At 41.5% G+C, this 25,467-nt stretch overlaps 1 protein-coding gene across 1 annotated transcript in view; it reads left to right on the top strand.

Moving 5' to 3' along the window:
- LOC129705366 (hepatocyte nuclear factor 4-beta-like) overlaps positions 1-25,467 on the top strand; it is a 63,897-nt gene that overhangs the window by 3,115 nt on the left and 35,315 nt on the right. The window contains exon 2 of the mRNA XM_055648910.1: positions 24,785-24,959. Coding sequence (XP_055504885.1) covers positions 24,785-24,959 — 175 coding nt within the window. The remainder of the gene's footprint in view (positions 1-24,784; positions 24,960-25,467) is intronic.

The raw sequence follows: 25,467 nt of genomic DNA, 5'->3' as shown, positions 1-25,467 counted from the left end.
CAGGGATATCTCTCCTGTTCTTATTTAATAGTTCGATCGGAACTTGTACATTGTATACAGTATGAATAGAAACATCTAAGAAAACTAATGTTAAAGAGGGCAAAGACTTCCTGCACCCTCTTCCTCAAGCCTGTGTTTCTATTCAGTAAGACCATAGCTGTTATAATTTACATCCATCTATTTCTATTTTACAAAGTAGTCAATTAATCCATCTCCATAGCAACTTTGGGTAGAGAATTCCAAAAGTTTACAAACTTAAAGAAGAAATTCTTGGTCATTTCCATCTTAAATCTGCAAGGCTTTATTCTGAACCTCAATGCAAAATAGGCGGGAATTGGTGGGGGGAGTGAGGGTGAGGCGAGGGGGGGTGGGGGGACTGGAGTGGGAGATGACTTCAATATCTACCGAGTCAAGTCCAATTAGAATCTTGTGTCTTTCTTCAGTGTAAACCAGCATCTGCAGTTCCTTCCTACACATGGAATCTTATATATTCCACTAACATTGCCTCTTGTTCTTCTAAACTCTAATGGGTACAGTTGCAACATACTGAAACAACCCATTCATCCCAAAATTCACCCATTGAACCATCTGTATAGTTTCTAATAGACTACGTGCTTCAAGGTAAGGCTTTGAATAGCAAGTGTTTGATTTAAATGGCCTGCATTTATAGCAGGTTTTGTCAAATACAATTCTTTTTTTTAAATCTTTTTATTCGTTTTTTTCAAAAACAAAAACAAAACAAAAAAAAAATGATAAACATAACAATGATATTGATACATAGGGATCAGGATTACATTAATAACAAGTATAACCTAAATACGAGTCCAGTGTCAAAATACACATTGAGTATAGACCTCCCGGTCTCTATGTAAATATAGTTAAGTGTTTAAAAGAGAACTTGTATATATATAAAAACAAAAAGATACGAAGAAGAAAAAAGAAAAGATGAGAAAAGAGAGAAAAACAAAACCCCCTAAACTAGAAAAAAAAATAAAAAAAATAAAAGATAATGAAAAAAAAAGCAAAACAAATTCGATTCTGAACCAAAAATTAATTTGCTGCACATTTTCATAGGAGCTCATAAATTTCAGACCTCCTCGAATATATTTTCTGTTCCTGGAGCAACTATGCAGTTGCGGAAACTATAACCCAACATATTCAATCATCATAAAATGATACAACCCTGTATAAAATGCGCCATAAAATGAGTACAATCTAATTGCTTCACTCTTTATGACTTTCTGCCTCAATCTACAATTATTTTCTGAGATGTTTTTAAGTGCCATTTGAATTTTGAGAATAACTTAGTTCAACTGCATGATAGAATGTAGGTGACCCATACGAAATTGAAAGGCTATTGATACATTGGATTCTGGCTTGGCTGCAAATTCTTGAAGTTGGTAAATGAGATTTCCACTAACAGCTCTATGAATTGTGGCCTGATGTAATTTGGATCTCATTTGTATTTTGGAAGTTAACATCACTAAGAAAATAATGGCTGGCCCTCCTTTGGATAGTTTCATGCCTGATTCACCCCAGACCTCAACTCTTCTTCTGTGTTAGTTAAGAGGGTGGTGGGTATATGTAATGAGCTGCCAGAGGAGGTAGTCAAGGCAGGTACTATAACAACATTTAAGAGACATTTGGACAGGTGCATGGAAAGGAAAGGTTTAGAGGGTTCTGGACCAAACGTGGGAAAGTGTGAATAGGGCATCTTGGGCATGCTGGACAAGTTGGGCTGAAGGACCTGTTTCCATGTTATACTTTATGACTATGACTCTGAGAGTTATTGCTTTAAGCATCCCGATTAACACTTTGTTCAACTAATGCAGTAAATTTGAACATGAGAATAACTGGATCCCACAATCTCGAATAGCCCTGCCTCTAATGGCAGAAGTTTGATCTGCAGTGAATACACCAGATTTTTTTAATATGTGTAATAGATTGGAGCTCATTTTTGCTGGGTTTATGACCATGTTGGCAGTTTTGTATTTTCTAAAACAATTTGGGGTAGTTTCCATTTAAAGTTCAAGTTCATGATGATTTATTAAAAAGTTGTTCATAATGCTGGTTGCAGCTGGAGTGGAGATGGTTGTATGTTCATTTATTGTATATCTTTATTGTCATTTCCTGAGTATTCGCATACCCAGAGGAAACAAAAAAACGTTGCTCAACCAGTGTCCATTCAGTGTGCATGAAAAATAAATAGAAATAAAAAATACATGTATCATGAACAAATTTAACACTCTACTAAACATTCAACAGGCGTTCCGACCGGCAGCGGCACAACAGTGGCTCTGCTGCAGTGTGTCCAGGTTGGAACTTTGTGCGCGATACTTGGCAGGGGGCAAAGTCCGTTTAGCAGTCTTATAGCCTGTGGGAAGAAGCTGAGGAGCATCCTGCTGGTTTTGCAGCTAATGCTCCTGTACCTCTTCCCAGATGGCAGGATGGAGAAAATGTCATGCGATGGGTGGTAAGGGTCTTTGATGATGGAGATGGCTCTGCTGATACATCTCTTCCTGTATATGTCCAGCAGGAAGGGGAGTGGAGCACCAATAATCCTGCTGGCGGTCTTCACTATCCTGTCTAGTTTGTCCCGTTCGTACGCCTTGCAGCTCCCGAACCAGGAAATGATGCCGTAGGTCAATGTGCTCTCGACAGTCCCCCTATAAAAAGTCCATAGGTGTGTAGTGGGTAGGCCTGCTTCACGTTGGCCAAGGTTGAAGACCTCACTGTTATATGTAACTGAGATTGATTTACATCAGAACTTGCAGGTAACTAAACCCCTGGCATTTTTATGAAATTACCTTGCTCTTATTGGAGAAGTTGTAGTTTCCGTTTCCTGGTTTCTTTAAATGGACTGAATACTTTGCAATTTATACATTGATATATTTGTTGTAAATAATCTTGCATTGCCCAACCTCCTGCTCCCATGACAAACCAGTAGTACTACTCAATACTGTTATTAAAATAGTGCAACTGAGCCAATCACTTGATCCTATGACGTCTAATTTCACTGATCAAGGGTTAACTAGATTAACTGTCTGCAGAGTATTTGGCACCGGTCTACAATATAGAATCTTGCTACTTTCCCTCAGGTCCCAATGGGCGTTAGTTTGTTGGCCAGTCTGCCTTGTGAGATTGTGTTAGTCCATGCTTTGCCAAAGTTCACACAGATATTGTAAAACGCTCATCAACATCTTATTTACATTAATTAATTCAACCAAGCTAGACAAACTGGATCTTATTCAACAAATCCATGTCCAAAGTAGAACGGAGAGATTCCTACATACAAGTACATGGTTCTCTATAAATTGAGCCACAGGTAGACAGGGTGATGAAGAAAGCGTTTGGGACACTTGTCTTCATCGAGTCATTGAGCACAAGGTCTATGATGATATGTTGCAATGATACAAGATGTTGGTGAGACCACACTTGGAGTATTATGTGTGGTCCAGTAACAAAGCATTAGGAAGCAAGTTGTTAAGCTGGAAAGACAGCAGAAAAGATTTGTGAGCATGTTACCAGAATCGTAGAATTTGAGTTATAAGGAGCAACTGGATAGGCTAGGGCTGTTCTCCCTGGAGTGCAGCGGACCAAAGGGTAATTTTATGGAGATATATAAAATCACGAGGGGGAAGGTAAAGTGAATAGTCACACTCTTTTTCACACGGCAGGAGAATGAAAAACGATAGAGGCAGGTATAATTGTGATATTTCATAGATATGTGGACATGTATATGGAGACAGAAGGAACTGTACATGCTGGTTTAGAAAAAAAGGGCACAATGTGCTGGAGTAACATCTCTGGAGAACATCGATAGTAACTTTTCAGGTTGAGACCCATCTTCAGGCTGATTCAGCCAGGCACATGGATAAGAAAGGATTTGTGGGATACCGGCCAAATGTAGGCAAATGGAACTAGCTCAGATAGGCATCTTGGTCAGCATGCATGAGTTGGATCAAAGGGTCTATTAAAATTTATGCTGTATAATTTAATGACTACGACTGTCATTATTTTTTTCTCTATCTTTCTATTTTTCTAAGATATAACATAGTATTGGCCGTCCACTAACACCCTGACACCAAATCTATAACTCAAGGGAACAGATATTTCACGCTTTCCTTAACTTGATTAGTGTTTTTGTTTTATTCAATGATGGAAAGCGGATTCTGAAACTGTGAAGACTGAGTTAACAAAGTCACTGAAAACTATACACATTATCTTTATCTCCAAATATTTTGTTTTGGTTCCGACAAGCAATGCTGTGCTTATGAGTTTTATTAAAAAACAAGTAGAAGGATATATCTTTGGATTCCTCTTCACCAATATGAGGTGTGGCCTGTGTCATCAGGAGGAAAGATTTTAAATGACTGAGTGAAGAAGGAAGTGCATGCAACAGAGGATTGAAAATCTGATAAGATATGGTGTGGCTAGTTCTATATTAATTCAAAAAAGCCCCATTGAAGGGTCTAGTCCACTCAAAGATTGAAAGCATTTTTTTTTTTAAAGTCCTACTTAAGCAGGTTAGTAAAGATGACACAACTGGGATCTGGGAAATCTCCGCTGCTTCCAAATCTTGGATCTGAGCCAGATTTTCCAGATGCAATAAAACGACCTTGTTGAAATTTGGAACAACAATGTGCATGCATTTACCCTGCCAGTCCAACTGGATGATGGCAGTGGGGATGGGGGAAGGAGAAAACAAGACATGAACGTGGGGTTTGTGGCATGTTGATTTTCAAAGGGATTATTTGCTGCATTCCTAATGTACAAACCCACAAGTTACATTCCTCATCGAGAAACCATGCTAACATTTCATTACGATCGGCATTCGGGGACCACTATTTCATATTATTGCAATGAGTACTGACCCCACAATGTCAGCCAACATGCTGGAGATGGGAGGGACTATTTAGTTGGAGCCACAGCAACAGAGGAATCTGTCTCACTTACCAACCACTATGCCAATTTTTAATGCTCAAAGCTTCATAAAAATAATATATATAATACAGATATTTCTTGACTTGGCTTGAGGAAAATTATTGTTTTGGTACACTTTACCTGTGTGGAATTTAGTGCTTAAATGAGTACTGTATTGACAAAATTACCATACCACATTTCAGAAAGCATATAGGCGTTTTATAGTTCTTTCTACTGAGGTTATAGGGTGGTCAGAACACAACTGCATCTTATTAACGTAAACATTGGTGAATGGCAGAAACATGGAACTACAGACGCTGGTTAACAAAAAATACATAAAGTGCTGGAGTAACTCAGGGATGTTCAGGTCCTCCAGAGATGCTGGCTGACTCACTGAGTTATTCCAGAATTTTGTGTCTCTTTCTGATATATGGCAGTTGGATTAATTACATCTCTCATTTTCAGGCCAAGTACATCTTGTGCTGTTCTGGAAGCAAATAATTTTGTTAAATCAGTCACACATTGATCTCGTTTCCCTTTCCCCTGACTCTCAGTCTGAAGAAGGGTCTCGATGTAAAACATCACCTATTCCTTTCCCTAGAGATGCTGCCTGACCCGCTGAGTTCCCCCAGCTTTTTGTGTCCATCTTCATTGTAAATCATAATCCGCAGTTCCTTCCTACACACATAGCTTATGAGTGGTTCAATACATGCACTTGAAATGTAATGAAACATTAAATACCTTAAATGCCACACTCTGCTGCACAGAAAGGAAAGCATATTTTTTGGAGCTATTAAGAGAGACAAGAGAAGAAAGGCAACAAAGATGCAGGATAATTTTAATTTCCTCCCAGTGAGAGATCTAAGACTTCTCTGGGGAGACGTATTCCTCCCCTTGTGCAGGGGCAGAGACTGCCAAAGTCCGGCTTTGTTCTCAAGAACTTTGACACAAATTAAAATTCTTGATTCTCCGATCCTAGATTCCCTCTCGACAGCTGTAAAAATATATGCAGTGGTATTATTACACTATTATTGTTTGTTTGTTTGTTTTTTATGTGTCTATATGTGTGTGCATGCATGTGTGTGTGTGTGTGTGTATATATGTATATTCACACACACACACACACACACACACATAAACACATAAAAAACAAACAAACAATAATAGTGTAATAATACCACTGCATACATACACAGATGCACTCACACATACACAGACACACTCACACATACACAGACTCACACACATACACACACACTCACACACATTCACCCTCCACCTCACACACACATACAATCACTAACACACACACACTCACGCACACTCACACATACATACACACACACACGCACTCACTCACTCACACCCTCACTCACACGCTCACTCACTCATCCACAGACTCGCACACATACACACACACACATACACACACACATACACTCACACATAAACTCAGACTCACACACACTCACACATACACACACAAACATACACTCACACACAGACTCACACATACATACATGCACACATACACTCACACACACAGACTCACACATACACACATACACTCACACATTCACACACATACACACACACACACACTCACACACACACATAAACTCAAACACATAAACTCACACACACACAAACATACATACACTCACATACACAGACTCACACACACATACATTCACACACATATGCATACACACACACATACACACTCACACACACACTCACACACACTGATTCACACACCATATATATGACAGTAAACTTTTTTGAATCTACTCACACGGCTGAGCGCGGCTTCTCCTCTGTGGGGCTTCCGCAGTCAGCGGCGCTTCCGCAATCAGTGTGGCCTCTGCACTTACCGGAAATCACGCAATCAGCGTGACCTGTCCACTAAGCGGAAGGCATGAAACGAGCGGGACTTTTGGACTAAACACAGTCGGACCTAATAAAGCTTTTTTTCCCTTCCAAACACAGTTGGAGCTAATAAAACATTTATTCCTTCCAAACACAGTCGGACTTAATAAAGCATTTATTCCTTCCAAACACAGTCGGACCTGATAAAGCATTTATTCCTTCCAGACACAGTTGGACCTAATAAAGCATTTATTCCTTCCAAGCACAGTCGGACCTAAGAAAGCATTGCAGTTTCAAGCACAGGCAGGGCAGCAGGCCAAACAACTCATGGCATTGTCATTTCATTTCCAATTAAGCATTGCACTTTTAAGCACAGGCAGGGCAGCAGGCCAAGCCATTCATGGCATTGTCATTAAGGGCTAACAAATCATTTATTGCAAGTACATTGCAGACTCACAGTTCAGTTGATTCACAGCTTAGAATGACAGTCGTGGCCTCTCCCTCGCGGTCTTGCAGATTGACTGATTCACGTCCAGGCATCCAGGGTTTTATAGTCCTGACCCCCCCCCCCCAGAAGGGGCGTTACCTTCATCGTGGTGATTGACAGGCGAGAGGTCCAATCAGCTGATCTCAAGGTTTTTTAAACACTCATATCTTTTTTTTTTTCATCAATGGGAAAAATCCTTGGGGCTGGCTCAGCGGAGGAGGACTGTGAGTAAGATGGCCAAAAATCACAGCGATACAGGGTATCGCTTTTTACTAAACTCAATTTAAAGCGCAGACAGGAAGTGGTCAAGATGAGACTTTTAATTATATAGATGATCTGTATATATGTGTATATGTACACACACTGAACTTTGTTTTCTTGTTTGTTATATTGTTTACAGTGTACTATGTTTACTTATTCTGTTGTGCTGGTGCAAGAATGTAATTGTTCTATCTGGAACATATGACAATAAAACATTCGACTATTGATTTTAAAAAATGGAGAGTCATCTGGAACATTGTTTATTCATCAATCATAAACATAAGCTGATAATCTAATCACTATAATAAGCAAAATGTTTGCCACTAAAGCGTGGGTTAATGACTTCTCCAGCATAGTTAGGTCCAATCCACCTATCCTTGATGTCATGTATCGATGAGAATAGCTAGAGGATATGTATCCAGTGGCAAACACTCTAAAGCCTTTTCACTGTTTATATGCCTCAGATCAGATGTGTAAACAAGTGATACACGTAATGTGACATGTAATCCAAGATTATCTTTAATCAATATGCAGACTATAGCAGTACAGTAGGTTGTTAGTTGTCAGAGCATCCTGACTGCTACCCGAACTGAGCAGTGTAGGAAGTGGGCGTTAATATGTGACATAGTAAGGTGGGATTAGTGATGCTAACCTATATATGATTGGTTGTCATGCATAAACCAATCTACATCGTTCCCCCTAAAGAGTGAGTATAGTGAGCACCCATGCCATTAGAGTTAAACATATTTGCCATATCTATCAGGCAGTCTACTAATACGGCCCGAACGCGTACGGACCAAGCCCTCTCCTCCTTCACTGGAAAGATTAGAGGGATGGGGTGAACCCGGAAGCGAGAAAGCCGCGGGAAAGACATGCGGGGGTTGACAGGGGGAGCATGCAGGAGCGGTGATCCCGTGGTTAGGCACAGCCGCTGGTCGTGGAGGAGTGTGGGACATGCGGGGATCGGTAGAGGATACGGCAGCAATTGGCTGGAACTGAAGCGGTGGAGCATAGGGTCCGACCGGTGGTGGACGGGGTTCCCGGACAGCATGCAAATGTTGGCGATTTCTGCGGTAGACAGCTCCCTCATAGTCCACAACGTAAGATCGTGGTTCGTCAGCCGGGCCGACACCAGTACCCAAACGTGAATGCTCGATAAAAGTTTGTAAATAAACAACCTGGCCCGGCAGTAGAGGCTTAAGTGGTTTGCTTGATTTGTCATGCGATCTTTTCTGAATGTCGTGTTTCTCCTGAATACGCTTTTGGATTGTAGCAAGCTTCAGCACCTGCGGCATAAGCTGTTGCTGGGCAATCGGAATTGAAGGTCTTGTTGTTCTGGGCATCAGTCGCTGTGCTGGTGAACCCAGGGTCCAGACCCTACAGTTCTGTTTACTGTCAACAATTCCAGTTTCAAGGCTAAATTAGACACAGGTGCAAAAGTGAATGTAATGTTTATCAACCTCTACAACAAGATAAGAAATAACGAGCTCCTGATTACGGACAGCTCCACTTTGCATGCTTACTGGGGGGAAGTACTGGTTCCACTGGGAAGGACCACTTTTAAATGTGTGCTGAAGAAAACCACAAGGGATCTGACCTTCTTTGTCTTGAACTCTAACTCTGTGACTCTGTTGGGCAACCATGCGTGCCAGGATCTGGGACTGATTTATTTTGACAAAACGGTCAACAAGCTGCTGTTATCAATGGACTCGATAAAAGAATACCCCGATTTGTTTGATGACAAACAAGGCAAGCTGCCTGTGACCTACAAGGTATCTACCGACCCCCAACGTGGTACCTGTCATTCGTGCACCACATCATGTGTCACATGCCATGAAGGACAGGGTTGAATACGAGTTTAAAAACATGGTCTCCTTGGGCATGCTTGAAGAGGTCAGTGAGGCCACTGATTGGGTGTCCGCCTACTCTCAAGAAGGATAAAAATGAAATCCGCGTGTGCATCAATCCGAAAGACTTGAACTTTGCCATTAGGCGCCCCCACTATCCCACTTCTGACACCGTGTAAACAAATGATACACGCGACATGTAATCCAAGATCATCTTTAATCAATATGCAGACTATAGCAGTACAGTAGGTTTTTAGTTGTCAGAGCATCCTGACTGCTACCCGAACTGAGCAGTGTAGGAAGTGGGTGTTAATATAAATGATACAGTAAGGTGGGGTTAGTTATGCTAACCTATATATGATTGGTTGTCATGCATAAACCAATCTACAAGAGGTACAATAAAATATTCTCAAATTATCTGGAAGAGATTCATTCCAACAGCACTCAAGAAAGTCAGCACCATCCACAGCACGACTAGTTTAGTTTAGTTTAACTAAGCTTAGTTTAGTTTATTATTGCCACGTGCACCACGGTACGGTGAAAAAGCTTTTGTTTGTGTGCACTCCTGTCAGAGTAAGACCATGCATGAATACAATCAAGCCATCCACAGTGCACGGATAAAGGATAAAGGTTACAACATTTAGTATATTACATTAAAATCCCATAATGTCCAATTGTCAAGGGTTATGGGGAGAAGGCAAGAGAAAGGGGTTGAGAGGGAATAATAGATCAGCAATTATTAAAATAGACTGGCAAAATAGACTTGATGGGTCGAATGGCCTAATTTCCCTCATATAACTTATGAACATATGAACTTATTAAGATAAGTCAATGGTCCCTGCACTCTTTCCAGCTTGACAGCATCTTTCCTATAACATGGTGACTAAAAGTGAAAACAATGTGGCTTCACCAATGTCTTACACAACTGTAACATGACCACCACACTTCTATACTGAATACTCTGACTGATGAAAGCCTTTTTGACCACCCTATCTACTTGTGATGCCACTTTCAAGATCTATCTACCTGTACTAGATCCCTCTGCATCACAACGAGCCTTATCATTCACTGTGTAGATCCTGCCCTTCTAAAAACACAACACCTTGTACTTCGCTGTATTAAATTCCATCACCTATTCCTCATTCCACCTGCCCAACTGATCAAGATCTTGTTGCAATTTGTGACAATTATCTTTACTATCTAAAATAATTCCTAATTTCGTGGCATCTGTAAACTTGCTAATCATGCCATGTACATTCTCATCCAATCATTGATATAGATGACAAACACCAATGAGCCCAGCACCAAACCCCGAGGCACACCACTAGACATAAGTCTCCAGTCTGAAAAGCAATCCTCCATCATCAACCCTTTGTTCTCTTCCATGATGCTAATTTTCTATCCATTCCACTTTCTCTTCTTAGATCCCATATGATCCAGAGCAGCCTACCACGTGGAACCTTGTCTAATGCTTTGCTGTAATCCATAAATACAACGTTTATAGCTCTGCCCTCATCAACCTTTTTGGTCACATCTTCAAAAAACTCAATGAAATTGATGAGACACAATCTCCCATGTACAAAACTGTACTGCTGGCTATCTCTAGTCAGTCCTGCTGTGCTTAGTATCTCTAGTCAGCCCTTGTCCATCTAAATGCATGTATATTTATCCTTCAGTATACTCTCTAGTAACTTTCCAACCACAGATCTTAGACTAACTGACCTACAGTTTCCAGGCATTCCCTGGAGCCCTTCTTGAATAGAGGTAAAAACCTTCTAGTCTTCCAGCACCTCATCATGTTTAATGATGCCTCTGGGATGGCATGTTGGTCTTACAGGGATATGCTAAGTAGACTGGAGCTGTACTCTCTTAATTTTTTATAGAATGAGAGGTGATCTCATTAAATCCTATTACATTTTTAATGGGCTTGTAAGAGCAAGGACAAATCAATAAATCTCCTACCTGGCACATCAAGAACCCAGCAATGCAGTCTCAAAATAAGAGGACAGCCCACCCAAGTTGAGATAAGGAGCCATTTTTTCACCACTGAGCACAGTAGATTTTTTGACTCTCTACAAGAAGCTTCTTTAGTCAGAGGGCGGTGAATCTGTGCAATTCTTTGCCAAAGAAGGCTGTGGAGGCTGTCAGTTGATATCTTTAAGTCAGAGATAGATGGATTCTTGATTAGTACAGGTGTCAGCGGTTATGGGGAGAAGGCAGGAGATTGGGGTTAGGAGGGAGAGACACATGATTGAATGGCAGAGTAAACTTGATGGGCCGAATGATCTAATTGTACTCCTATTCCTTACGACCTTATGGTTGTGAAGCTGAGTTTATTTAGGGCAGAGAAGACAGATTTTTTAAATATCAATGGACTTCTGAGATATGGGGTAAGTACACAAAAGCTATGCTGAGGTAAATGGTAGGTCTTGATCGTGTTGAATGATTGAGATGTAAAAAGGTCCTATTCCTGTTTTGATTTCCTGTGTTCTTAGCTCGATTTCCAGGATGTGTCTGCTGGTGGCATGCTCTCACAAAAACCCCCCAACATATTTTAACTATTTATTTGCCATTCTTAATCAACTATTGATTGCCCATACTTTAAGTTCATGTCATAGGAGCAGAAGTAGGCCAATCGGCCCATTGAATCCGGTTCCAGAAGTGGCGGCGCTGTTAACAGCTGCGGCTCGCCTGAAGTCCGTCAGTCTTTACTTTTTTCTGTTGTTTTTTTTGTCTTGTTTTGGTTAAGTTTTAGTTTGTTGGGTTGTGTTAGAGGGGGTGAAACATGTTCTCTGTCTCTTCCTTCGGGGGAATGCGACTTTTTCGTGTCGTATCCCCCTTCTCTGTCTCTGTCTGCGCTGAGGCCTAATGGCGGAGCTGGCGGCCTCCAACCTGCGACTGACCCCGAGGCTCCGGAGGCAGAGCCAGCCAGGACTCACCAACGAGAGGCTGGCCGTCTTCGGGGCTAAGGCAGCGGTGGCCCGACTTGCTGGTGCGGCGTTCTGGCTTCAGCGGCAGCCTGGAGCTGATGTAGCGGGGCTCGGAGCTGAGACTGCGGGACCCGGAGCTGGGGCAGCGGCCTGGAGCTGGGGGGGGCTGCCCGGAGCAGAGACTGCAGGACCCAGAGCTGGGGCAGCTGGCCCGGGGCTGATGCTGTGGCGGGCCGTGTCGGAGCGGAGACGGTATTCCGGCTTTCGGCGGCGGCGACATCACCACGGAGGTTCGCTGGACTGGAGGGCGGCATCTCCGGCCTGGATCGATCGCCTCAGTGCAGAGGGAGAACAAGGAGGGAAGAGACGGAGACTAAGACTTTGCCTCCATCACAGTGAGGATGTGCTTGGTGAACTCACTGTGGTGGATGTTTAATTTGTGTTTATTGTATGTTTTGTTTTTATTGGTTCTGTGTATGACTGCAGGCAACATAATTTCGTTCAGACCGAAAGGTCTGAATGACAATAGAGGAATCTAATCTAATCTAAAAAAAACCGTTGCCATTCAATCGTGGCTAATCTCTCTTTCCTTCTCAACCCCATTCTCCTGCCTTCTCCCTATAGCCCATGACACCCTTACGAATCAAGAATTTGTCAATCTCCGTCTTAAAAAAATCAAATGAATTGGCCTCCACAGCCGTCTATGGCCAGCTTCTTCTTGCGTATGGCGTGCACAGCCTAAAGTTGTAGGACAACTTGTTCTATTTGATCTTATTTGATTGTGCACGCCAGGTTGAAACAGGGCGGACCATATGAAGGTTGTAATCTCCCACCCCTATGGCCATGAATTCCACAGAGTCACCACCCTCTCGCCCAAGAAATCCGTCCTCGTCTCCTTTTTGAAAGTTACGTTCTTTTGTTCTGACTATGTCCTCTGGTTCGGGACTCTCCCACTGGTGGAAACATTCTCTCCACATCCACTCTATCGATGCCTTTCATATTATACCATATTACATGTTATTTGCCCCACCCCCTCCCAGCATGAGAGTGAGTTCATCAGCATGCACGAAGAACCAGAATTCTGAGCTACCATAAACACTAGAGGATCTAACATTAAATCTTGTGCTGACCTTATTGGTGATCTACTTCCTGCTTTTCATGCTATGAAATTCATGTTTTTGTTATCACCAGCATAAGTTACTTTTGTGAATATTTACAGCATTCCTGTGTGAAGAAGCTAAATACACATCCAGAATAATTTACTGTCAGTAAAATTGATTCAAGAGAGTTAACAGTGAATAATTATCATATGTACTGCAAACAGAACAATTAAATTCTTAATGTTAGCTGGAAACAATTGGTGTGTGATGGGTGTATTTTATGATTCATTTTTAGTGTTATTAAGTAGACCATTGGAAAATTGGAACAATTTTGACAAAATGGATGATATAGGGAAAAAAAAATAAAAAACAATTTTTTCATATAAAATAATCAAGGCTGTTTTGATTGCATGCAAAATTATTCCATGGATCAAGTCCAATGATTTTGTTGAATTTAAGTTTTTTGAACTTTTCTGGAATAGAGTAGATACATTTATTTCATTTAAGCCCAAAATTGAAAAGCAGTGACGGGGTCGGTCAAAGTCATTATGGATTTATGAAGGGGAAATCATGCTTGACTAACCTTTGGGATTTTTGTGAGGATGTAACAAGTAGAATGGATAACGGAGAGCCAGTGGATGTGGTGTATCTGGACTTTCAAAAAGCCTTTGACAAGGTCCCACACAAGAGAATAGTGTGCAAAATTAGAGCACGTGCTATTGGGTAGGGTGTTAAATCCATGGTATTGACACGGATAGAGAACTGGTTGGCAGACAAGAAGCAAAGAGTAGGAATTTAACAGATCCTTTTCAGAATGGCAGGCAGTGATTAGTGGGGTGCCGCAAGGCTCGGTGCTGAGACCCCAATTTACAATATATATTAACGAATTAGACAAAGGAATTAAATGTAACACTCTAAGTTTGCGGATGACACAAAGCTGGGTGGCAGTGTGAGCTGCGAGGAGGATTCTGCAGGGTGACTTGAATATGTTGGGTGAGTGGGCAGAAGCATGACAGGTGCAGCATAATGCGACTTAATGTGAGGTTACCACTTTGGTGGCTTGAACAGGAAGGCAGATTATTATCTGAATGGTGTCAGATTAGGAGAAGGGGAGGTGGGCAACGAGACCTGGGCATGCTTGTACATCAGTCTGAAAGTAAGCATGCAGGTACAGCAGGCAGTGAAGAAAGCCAATGGCATGTTTGCTTTCATTGCGAGAGGATTTGAGTTTAGGAGCAAGGAGGTCCTACTGCAGTTGTACAGGGCCCTGGTGAGACCGCAGCTGGAATATTGTGTGCAATTTTGGTCTCCTAATTTGAGGAAGGACATTATTGTTATTGAGGGAGTGTCGCACAGGTTCATCAGGTTAGTTCTCGGGATGGCGGGAATGACGTATGATGAAAGAATGGGTCAACTGGGCTTGTATTCTCTGGAATTTAGGATGAGAGGGGATCTTATATAAACAAATAAAATTCTTAGAGGATTGGACATAGTAGATGCAGGAAAAATGTTCCAGGTGTTGGGGGAGTCCAGAACAAATGGTCACAGTTTAAGAATAAAGGGTAGGCCATTTAGGACTGAGATGAAGAAAAACATTTTCAACTAGAGTTGTGAATCTGTGGAATTCTCTGCCACAGAAAGCAGGGAAGGCCAATTCACTGGATGTTTTCAAGAGAGAGTTAGATTTAATTGTTAGGGCAAAGGGAATCGATTTATGGAAAATGCCGGAACAGGGTACTGATTTTGGATGATCAGCCATGATCATATTGAAATGTGGTGCTGGCTCGAAGGGCCGAATGGCCTACTCCTGTACCTATTTTCTATGCTTTCATGTAACTATAATTAGCAAGGTAAGATGAAACTGATCAATATTCCTCTTCAGTATTGCTAACCAGTAATCTCTGGTCAAAATGCAGGAGAAAATTGAGAGGAACGTTTTAGATTTAGGTTTATGTTTATTATTGTCACGTGCATTGAGGTGCAATGAAAAGCTTTGTTTGGCAGGTTATCCACATGGATCAGATATACCATACATGAATACAATCAAGTCAAATTCTAGTACAATAAATAAATCAAGGGGAAGATACAGAGTGCATAATATAGTTATCAGTGAACCAGTTCCAATGACAAAGTCCAATGTTTACAATGGGGTGGAGGTGGCACTATTATGATCGTACCTGTAAGGAATAATGGAATCGTGGAGAGTCCTCTGCCCTTTTGCTTTGTTGCCGTGAGGTTCCTAACAGTGACATTCTGTTAGGCCTGAGCCCAAAGAATCTCTTCTCATAAACCAGACTTTACACACACACAGTGCAACAAAAGCTCTCCCCCACTAGCTTAGTAATTAGCGTTATTTGCGCGTCATTTACGTGGCATCATTTACGCGTCATGACGCACGACGCGCGCATCGTGACGCTTGCATTATGCGTGCATGGCATGCATTTATGCGCACATGGTGTACATTTACGGGCGCATGGCGTGTGGTGAGACATAGTGGCATAGGCAGTGACGCGCAGTAGCACGCTACGCCCCAGGATTTGGGGATTCTCGAAATACTCGCGCACCACCTGCATGACCCTCAAATGACGCCCAAGTGGGACAGGCCCTTAATGGAGTCAATGTTAGAAATCTGAACCTGCTGTCCTCTTGAGCTATTTCTCTACCCCATACTCTCTCTTGCACGTTCAGACTTGGTGCATTCGCGCCTGTCTCGTCTTTTTCTTCTTTTGCTGTTTTGCTGCCCTGGGGATTCTCACACACCGGTGTGGTGGCTGTTTAAGTCTACGTTTAATTTTTATGTGGTTATGTATGTTTGTTTTTTTTAATGACTGTTGGCCAATCAAATTCTTTGTATGTTTACATACTTGGCTAATAAATTAATTACAAATTAATTACAATTCTTGGAAGATCTCTGGTGCCTGGTACCAATATTCCTCAATCCCACCCCAGCCACCAGCAAATTGGCGGTGGGCATCTCTGATACCCACTCATGATATGCCACTTTGCCTTAACAGGAACGGGGTACTGATTGTGGCTGATCAGCCATAATCTCACATTGAATGCCAGTGCTGGCTCGAGGGGCAAAATGGCCTACTCCTGCACCTATTGTCTATTGTCCATTGAAACTACATTCCAATATGGGACTATGGGATGGGCAGTAACGGTGGCGCAGTGGTAGAGTTGCTGCCTTACAGCAAATGTAGCGCTGGAGACCCGGGTTCAATCCCGACTACTGGGGTGCTGTCTGTACAGAGTTTGTACGCTCTCCCCGTGACCTGCGTGGGTTTTCTCCGAGATCTTCGTTTCCTCCCATAATCCAAGGACATACAGGTTTGTAGGTTAATTGGCTTAGTAAATGTAAAAATTGTCCCGAGTGGGTGTAGGATAGTGTTAATGTGCAGGGAGCCCTGGTCGGCGCGGACCCGGTGGGCCAAAGGACCTGTTTCCACGCTGGTGTGTTGGATAATGCTAGTGTACGGGGTGATTGTTGGTCAACGCTGATTCGGTGGTCGAGGGGCCTGTTTCCATGCTGTAACTCTAAAAGTTAAAAAGAGTAGTCTTTCACATCAACTCCACTTTCCTGGCTGATTCTGTAATGCTGGTTTGCCTTTCTGCCCAAAACTATCTCGTTCTTGAATATAGTCAATTACTTGGTACCATCGTCCTCAGGGGTTAAGAATGAAGAAAATAAAAATAATTGCTAAAGGCACTGACATAGAATATTTACACCAACCTGCAACGTTTCAGTGCCTCCATGCTCATCAATCACATCCACTGACACTATGCCAAGTAGCCTTAAAAACTTTTTCCAACTGTGAAAATCTACTCCAGATAGAAAATACTGTGATGAATGAGATTTAGATTTTCATTTATCTGCATTTCAAGACATCTGATGCCAGTTTTAACAATGTTTGGTTAAAAAATAAAGGCATAGCTTGTTGAATATTATTGCACTTTATGTCATTCCAATGACATGAAAATATTCAGATAAACAAAACGGCACAATGACACAGTGGTAGAGTTGCTGCCTTACAGCGCCAGTGACCCGGGTTTGATCTTGACTATGGGTGCTGTCTGTACAGAGATTGTGCATTCTCCCCTTGACCGCGTGGGTTTTCTCCGGGTGCTTCTGTTTCTTCCCACACTCCAAAGATGTACAGATTTGTAGGGTAATTGGCTTTGATAAAAATTGTAAATTGTCCCTGGCGTGTAGGATAGTGCTCGTGTGGGCAGGGAGTGTAGTCTCGGTGGGCCAAAGTGCCTGTTTCTGCGCTGTATCTCTAAACTAAAACAATTAACAGCTTTGCTCTGAGGCAACCATTAAGTGTTCCCTATCAATTAATTTTCAGTATTCATCTACTTATCATGAAATCTGCTATCAATATAAAGTGATTGATAGTTTTGGTATTGAATAATCGAATCACTATGATGTGGTCTGAATGCTTTTGTTTCATGAAATCTATTGTCCTTTTTCTGTCCCAACTAAAGTGAACATGGACTGATTGTGGTAGAAGATTGCTACATTTTGTTCGCAGTATATTGAACTGTTGATCCAAGTATGACAAGTGTTGGCAAACTAGTTAGATGTTTATCAGGGCTAAGGAGGACTAGCCACGCAGATCTGATTAGTCTCTGCACACAACCTACTTAGATCCAAGTTGAACTGCGTATGTTGTTTTTAATTGATGAAAATCATTTCCATCATTTGTTGAAAAAAACCCAGAAGCTTCCTTGGTATTTACTGGTAAATACATTTAAGGGCAGCACAGTGATGCAGCTATTGGAACTGCTGCCTCACAGCTCTGGTCATCTGGGTTCCATTAGGCTAATTTTCCACAGTAAATTGTCCATTGTGAGTAAAAGGAATTGATAGGATTATCGGAAGAAATGGGTTATGGTAGGATCAGTGTAAAAACGGGTGCTTGATGGTAAGTGCAAACATGGTGGGTCGAACAACTGTGGGCTGTGTCATGAGAATTTTACTATTCACCTGAACCACAGTCCCTTCTCTCCAGAGATGCTGCTTGTCACGCTGAGTTACTCCAGCTTTTACTGTCTATCTTTGGTTTAAACCAGCATCTGCAGCTCCTTCCTACATAGACAGATAATGTTTGATCTGCAGAATGAGTTTATAAGAACACCACACTGAACAGCGAAATGTAGAAACAAGGAACTGCAGATGGTGGCGTACAAAAATGCTGGAGTAATGCAGCGGGTCAGGCAGCATCTTTGGAGAACATGAATCGGTGATGTTTCTTCAGATCGAGACTCTTCTTTAGACTGACTGTAGATGGGGTGGGGGTAGAGAGGAAAAAAAGCTGGAAGAGAGGAGGGGCTGGAAAAAGCTTTGCTGTAATACGTTGATACAGGGGTTGATAAGCAAATTGTTGGACAAAGGCTAGAGATGCAAAAAAACAGATGGTGTAAGACAAAATGATTGAAGAGTTGCAAATTTTGCAAATTTTGAAGCTGGAGGAAGGAATGAGGGTGGAAATTGAGAGGGATAAAAAGGTGTGAGACCAGATGGGGCACATAGGAGAGGGGGGCAGGGGGGAAGAGGATAAATGGGGAAAGAAGGGAAGTGGAGAGGGTTGTAGTTACCTAAATTTGGAGAATTCTATTTTATACCATTGAATTGTAAGCAACCCAAGCAGAATATGAGGTGTTATTCCTCCAGTTTGCGTGTGGCTTCACTCTGGCAATGGAGGAGGCCCAGGCCAGTAGGATCAGCATGGGAATGGAAAGATCAATGGTTAGCAACCCCGAGATTCTGCAGGCCATGGTCAAAGTCTCACAAATGCTGCCTGACCGGCTGAGTTACTCCCATGCTTTGTACCTTACCCTGAGCAGCTAACCTGGCTTGATGCATTTTCTATCTGTAATGAAGCTTGAACTCACAGACCACGGTTTTATGGACACCATTTACTGGGTCACACCCAAGTTCACTAATTTTTTTCCCCTACTTTGATGTCTCCTTTAAATTTGACAAACCAATAAAGGGACACAGGACAATGGGAAATCCATCATGAGCTGCTGGTTTCACCACACAATGCAATCAATTCAATGGAAAATATGGCCTCAGCCAAAATGGGTCCAAACATCAAGAAATATATTCTTGATTAGTTTTAGATTCAAGTGATTTTCTCCTTTTGTTTTGCAATGCTTGCAAACATTTTCTGCAGTTTGAAAAGTGTTCTGAATTTTTCCACATTTCCACAACTAAATATTAAATAACATTCCCTTTGGACCAGTTTGACAAAGCTGATTAACTATGAAATAAGGCTGAAATTGAAATGTCGTCTGCAATTATTTAGGGCCGTATGTTTCTAATAAATAACTAATTTAATTTAAGTGAGGAGTTTACTAGTGCTATCATTTTTATGCTTGGACCCAGGTTTATATTTTGTCCAAGGCTTATTAAGTTACCAGTTTGATACAGCCCCAGGTATGTACATGAAAATAAGCGTGCTTTCATTGAGTGTTGTTTGACAGTGGTCTCTGACCTTGTGTTGGAGACAATACAATGTTCGACTGTTAAGTTGGAACTGTTGGGCTTTGCTGTGTAGTGCTCTAACTGTTTGGACATGTCTAGGAGTAATCCTCGAACTTACAGCTACAATGAAGGTTATGCCAATAGAATTGGAAGATTAAATGGTATGGAATGGAATACTTTATTGTCACATGTGGCTAGGCACAATGAAATCTTTGCTTGCACACACAAGGTATGCAAATAGCACCCACCTACGGCGCTGACAAAGTTAAGAAGCACGCCGGCTCCTCTTTTTTCTTTCTCTCCCTCCCCCCCCCCCCAACCCCCCCCCCCCCCCCCCCCCCCCCGGCATTGACCCATTAGGTTGAATGGCCTGTTTCCGGGTTAAACATATGCCACTTTTAGTCATATTAAATCCCTTTAGGCACTATTTTCAAACTTATCCTAGATACATTTTGTCTATGCAAACTGGATCTTTCTACATCTCTACATATTTCTATTTTGAGTTGAACGATTCCATCTTAATTTTATGTTTTTAAAAAAGACCCACATTTTAACACAAATTATACGTTTTAAATAATTGGTTTTCAAACAAATAAATAAATTACTCTAATAGTAATAACTATTATGATTTATGTATCTGTGGATGGTTTTTTTTGACAGGAAACTTGGTCAAAATCAATTGCGAATGAATGGGTTTCTTTCGGGTCAAAAATGGACATTCCAAACTTTTTTGATTTGCAAATCTGAAATTAATGTCATATTTAATCAGCAAAATGGCTGATGGATTGAGTACCTAATCAAGAAAGCAGTTGGCTAGTCTCTGTCTTCACTAAGTAGTAAAGATAATTTTGTGCACCATTAACCACATGCGACACCTCCTATCCTGCCGCACTTTGCTCCGTCATGCAGACAGAATGCAGTTCATTGAAAGTACATTCTGCATCAATTGGTGCAGAACAAAATTAAACCTTAGCAGTGCCCAAAAAGATGTGTATTTTCACCACTTACAAGATACTAAATGATTTATCGGGTTACCTTGTTCATTCTCATTTTATTCTGAGGTAATTAAAGTGCACAATAAGATTTCACATTAGAAAATCAAAATTCTGAGAAATACATGATCCATATCCATAATTATTCAGTATGAATTTCCAGATTCAGGAACAGTTTCTTCCCATTGAATTGTCATTCAAGGACATTCTTGCTATTGAGGGTGTGCAGTGTAGTTTCACGAGGATAATTCCCAGGATGGTGGGGCTGTCATATGTTGATAGAATGGAGCGACTGGGCTTGTATACACTGGAATTTAGAAGGATGTGAGGGGATCTTATAAGATTATTATTAAGGGATTGGACACGCTAAAGGCCGGGTTGGGGGAGTCCAGAACCAGGGGCCACAGTTTAAGAATAAGGGGTAGGCCATTTAGAACGGGGATGAGGAAAAACTTTTTCACCCAGAGAGTTGCGAATCTGTGGAATTCTCTGCCTCAGAAGGCAGTGGAGGCCAATTCTCTGGATGCTTTCAAGAGAGCGTTAGATAGAGCTCTTAAAGATAGCGGAGTCAAGGGATATGGGGAGAAGACAGGAACGGAATAGTGATTGTGGATGGTCAGCCATGATCACAGTGAATGACGGTGCTGGCTCAAAGGGCTGAAGGGCCTACTCCTGCACCTATTGCCTATTGTCAAATGAACTATCCTATCAGCAACTCGAGAGCGACCCTGATCTACCATCTACCTCATTGGAGACCGTCGGACTATCTTTATTCTGACTTTACTGGACTTTATCTTGCACTAAACATTATCCCCTTCATCTGTACACTGTGAACAGCTCCATTGTAATCATGTACAATCTTTTTGTTGACTAGATAGCATGCGACAAAAAGCTTTTCACTGTACCTCAGTACAGGTGACAATAAACTAAACTAAATTGTAAGTGTAAATTGATTACGTCAAATATCATTAACATAATGAACTCGCAAATAGTGCATATTTTCAATCTGTTAAGTGCACAAATAGTACAAGACTTGTGTCCAAACAACAAAGCTAATAGAAGATAGACACAAAATGTCTATCTAGCTAATTAGCTGCAAAGCTAGATAGACACAAAATGCTGGAGTAACTCAGTGGGACAAGCAGCATCTCTGGAGAGAAGGAATTGGTCATTCCTTCTCTCTAGAGATGCTACCTGACCTGCTGACTTACTCCAGCATTTTTGATTTAAACCAGTATCTGCTGTTCCTTCCTAAACAAAACTAACATGACTATCTTAATAGTCAAACATGTAAGCATGTAAGATGTGAAGATCATGATCTAACACTAGAGTGGTTGGTATAAACTTCATTGTGAATACATCACCCATGTGTGGTTATAAACACAAATCACTCATAATATATATCCCTGGTACATAGGTTAGAAAATTTGACTCATGATGTACATGCAGACTGAAGAGAGTGTTTGTACTCCACCCACTTTCCAGATGGCTGCCTGATAAGCTGCAGCATTTATATTTAGTCATTTTTTGACAAAATTTATCTTCGTAAACTGCTATTGCTATTTATTACATTAATGTTAAAAAAAAAGAACAAAGAGTAAAAACAGGATTATAAAAAGAACGGAAGATGGAAACAACACATTATTGTGAGAACTTGGCTTGAGGAAAATTATTGTTTTGGTACACTTTATTTGTGTGGAATTCAGTGCTTAAATGAGTGCTGTATTTACAAAAGGATCCATACCACATTTCAGAAAGTATACGTGTTTTGTAGTTCTTTCTACTGAGGTTAAAGGGTGGTCAGAACACATATGCATCTTATTAACGTAAACAATAGCGAATGGCAGGAACAAGGAACTGCAGATGCTGGTTAACAGAAAAGACATAACGTGCTGGAGTAACTCAGGGATGTTCAGGTCCTCCAGAGATGCTGGCTGACCCACTGAGTTACTCCAGCATTTTGTGTCTCTTTCTGATATATGGCATTTGGATTAATTACATCTCTCATTTTCAGGCCAAGTACATCTTGTGCTGCTCTGGAAGCAAATAATTTTGTTAAATCAGTCACACATTGATCTCGTTTCCCTTTCCCCTGATTCTCAGTCTGAAGAAGGGTCTCGGTCTGAAACGCCACCTATTCTTTTTCCCTAGAGATGCTGCCTGACCCGCTGAGTTCCTCTAGCTTTTTGTGTCTATCTTCGGTTTAAACCAGCATCTGCTGTTCCTATCTACACAAATTGTTAAGGAAATTCATGTGGGAATATATTAATATGATTAACAATACAGCTCTCTTGCGCTTGTTCAACATGGTTCTAAGGTTTATGATGGCAGATAATAGTGATTGACGGCACAGTGGCACGGCGGTAGAGTTGCTGCCTCACAGCACCAGAGGTAGGGTTTGATCCTGATTACAGTTGCTGTCTGTATGGAGTTTGCATGTTCTCCCTGACCGTGGTTTTCCCCCAGGTGCTCCACACTCTAAAGACGACAGGTTTGTGGGTTAATTGGCTTCGGTAAAAAATTGTAAATTGTCCATAGTGTGTGGGATAGTGTTAGTGTCCGGGGCAATAGCTGGTTAGTGTGGAATGCGTGGGCCGAGGGGACTAATTCTATGCTATATCTCCAAAGTAAAGTCCAAGGACGGTCCCAGTGTAGCACTCACCTGAAAAACAGTACCTTTGATGGTGCAGTGCATTGGACACTGCAAATCCATGCAGTCTCTACTGTTCTCCACAGATGCTACTTGACTCGCTGAGTTACTCCAGCATGTTGTCTATCTTTGGTATAAACCAGCATCTGCAGTTCCTTTCATTGCCACGTAACCTCATTATGTCACACAAGGAATAATCAACAAACAGGAGCTCACCATTTAGGAGGATAAAGTCAACAATAGAGGATTCAGATGCAGCGAGTTCCTATCAACCACAGAGATTACAAGTGAGCATGTGTTTTGCTACTGACAACAAAGATTGTTACATTAAAATTGCACAATTAGGATTAACAAGGAGCCCATATTGTGATGCTGTTCCAGACTAATCTTATTAGGAATTGGCAGTCAAAGAAGGTCTTCACCTTTTGTTCCCTTGTGAGATATGGGAGTTGTTGTTTAAGAGCAGCATCAATACCTATCCCTGCATAGTAATGAGTTGAACATTTTTTTAAACTGCATGTAGAAAAATATTTTTTTAAACTCCACGAAAAACAGTAAATGATGAAAATAGCAGATCATGCTACATTTGTGGGTAGAGAAGCCGCAGAGATTTTAGATTAAATATCCTTTGCCCATGATGAGGCATTGCCTTCCTGAACCACAGATGTCTGTGTGATGTTCTTGTTATACTTTGTCCTAAACATGTGGTGTAACTGAGTGGCTTTTTTGGCAGGTTTAGTGGCAATTAACAATCAACCACTTTGCTCTGGTGCCTGAATCACAGATCGGCCACAGATGTCCTTTTGGAGACGAGATGAGGAGGAATTTCTGTAGCCAGAAGGTAGTGAAAACAGTGGAATTCATTGTCATGGACATCTGTGGAGGCCGTCATTGGGTATTTTGAAGGTGGAGTCTGACAGGTACTCAATTGGTAAAGGTGTCAAGGGGTTATGGGGAGAAGGAGGAGAATGGGGTTGAGAGGGAAAGATAGATCAGCCATGACTGAATGGTGGAGTAGATTCGATGTGCCGAATGGCCTAATACTGTTCTTATGACGAACTTATGAGGCCAGACTGGATCAAAAAGAGATTTATATTTCTCTTCAGGCCATCAGACAATTATTGGAGAATATGGAGTTTGATACGGGGAAGTTTCCTCAATGTTATGTAGGTGAACTCTTTCAGTGATTAAAAATTTGATGTCTGTATGCCTTTGTTATTTTTGTCTTTTAGAGAGTGTTCCAACAGATGTCAACCACATCGAAGTGTTGATGAACAACGGTGTTACAGCCTTGTGCTTAATCTGTGGCGACCGTGCGACAGGGAAACACTACGGAGCTTCCAGCTGCGACGGGTGCAAAGGTTTCTTCAGGAGAAGCGTTCGTAAAAATCACGTCTACTCATGCAGGTGTGCTCCACGCTGAGCTTTGGGTAACGATACGATCCAATATGATACAACTTTATTTATCCCAGGGTGAAAATTGATCTGGAAAGTCAGTCTCAGTCTCAGTCTACCCCACGACATAAGAGGAAGGAATTGTAAAGTTTCATAGCCGCAGGGGAGATGGATCTCTTGTGGCGTTCTGTCCTGCATCTCGGTGGAACCATTGTAACTAGAGTCATGATTCACATCAGCAATGCCTAAACTTCACTGAAGGGAGCTTGAGTCTATGCCATGTACAGTGCTTTGCCCTTCATGAATAAAATTAATTCAGGACAGAAGTGTCTCTTCCAAAACCTTTACCAGGCTCAACAAAAGCTCGAGGGACAACACCTCAACTTCCATTTTGTAGCTGGCAGACTAAATACTGGATTCTGCAATTTTAGATAACTTGCTCTTTTATCTATCTGCATCAACATTTCCCCATTCTGCTTGCCATCATTGTGGCATGGATTTTCTTCTTTATTGTTTGGTC

This window comes from Leucoraja erinacea, chromosome 17 (assembly GCF_028641065.1).
Source record: "Leucoraja erinacea ecotype New England chromosome 17, Leri_hhj_1, whole genome shotgun sequence".
NCBI lineage: Eukaryota > Metazoa > Chordata > Chondrichthyes > Rajiformes > Rajidae > Leucoraja > Leucoraja erinaceus.
This window is presented reverse-complemented; position numbering and strand designations above follow the sequence as displayed.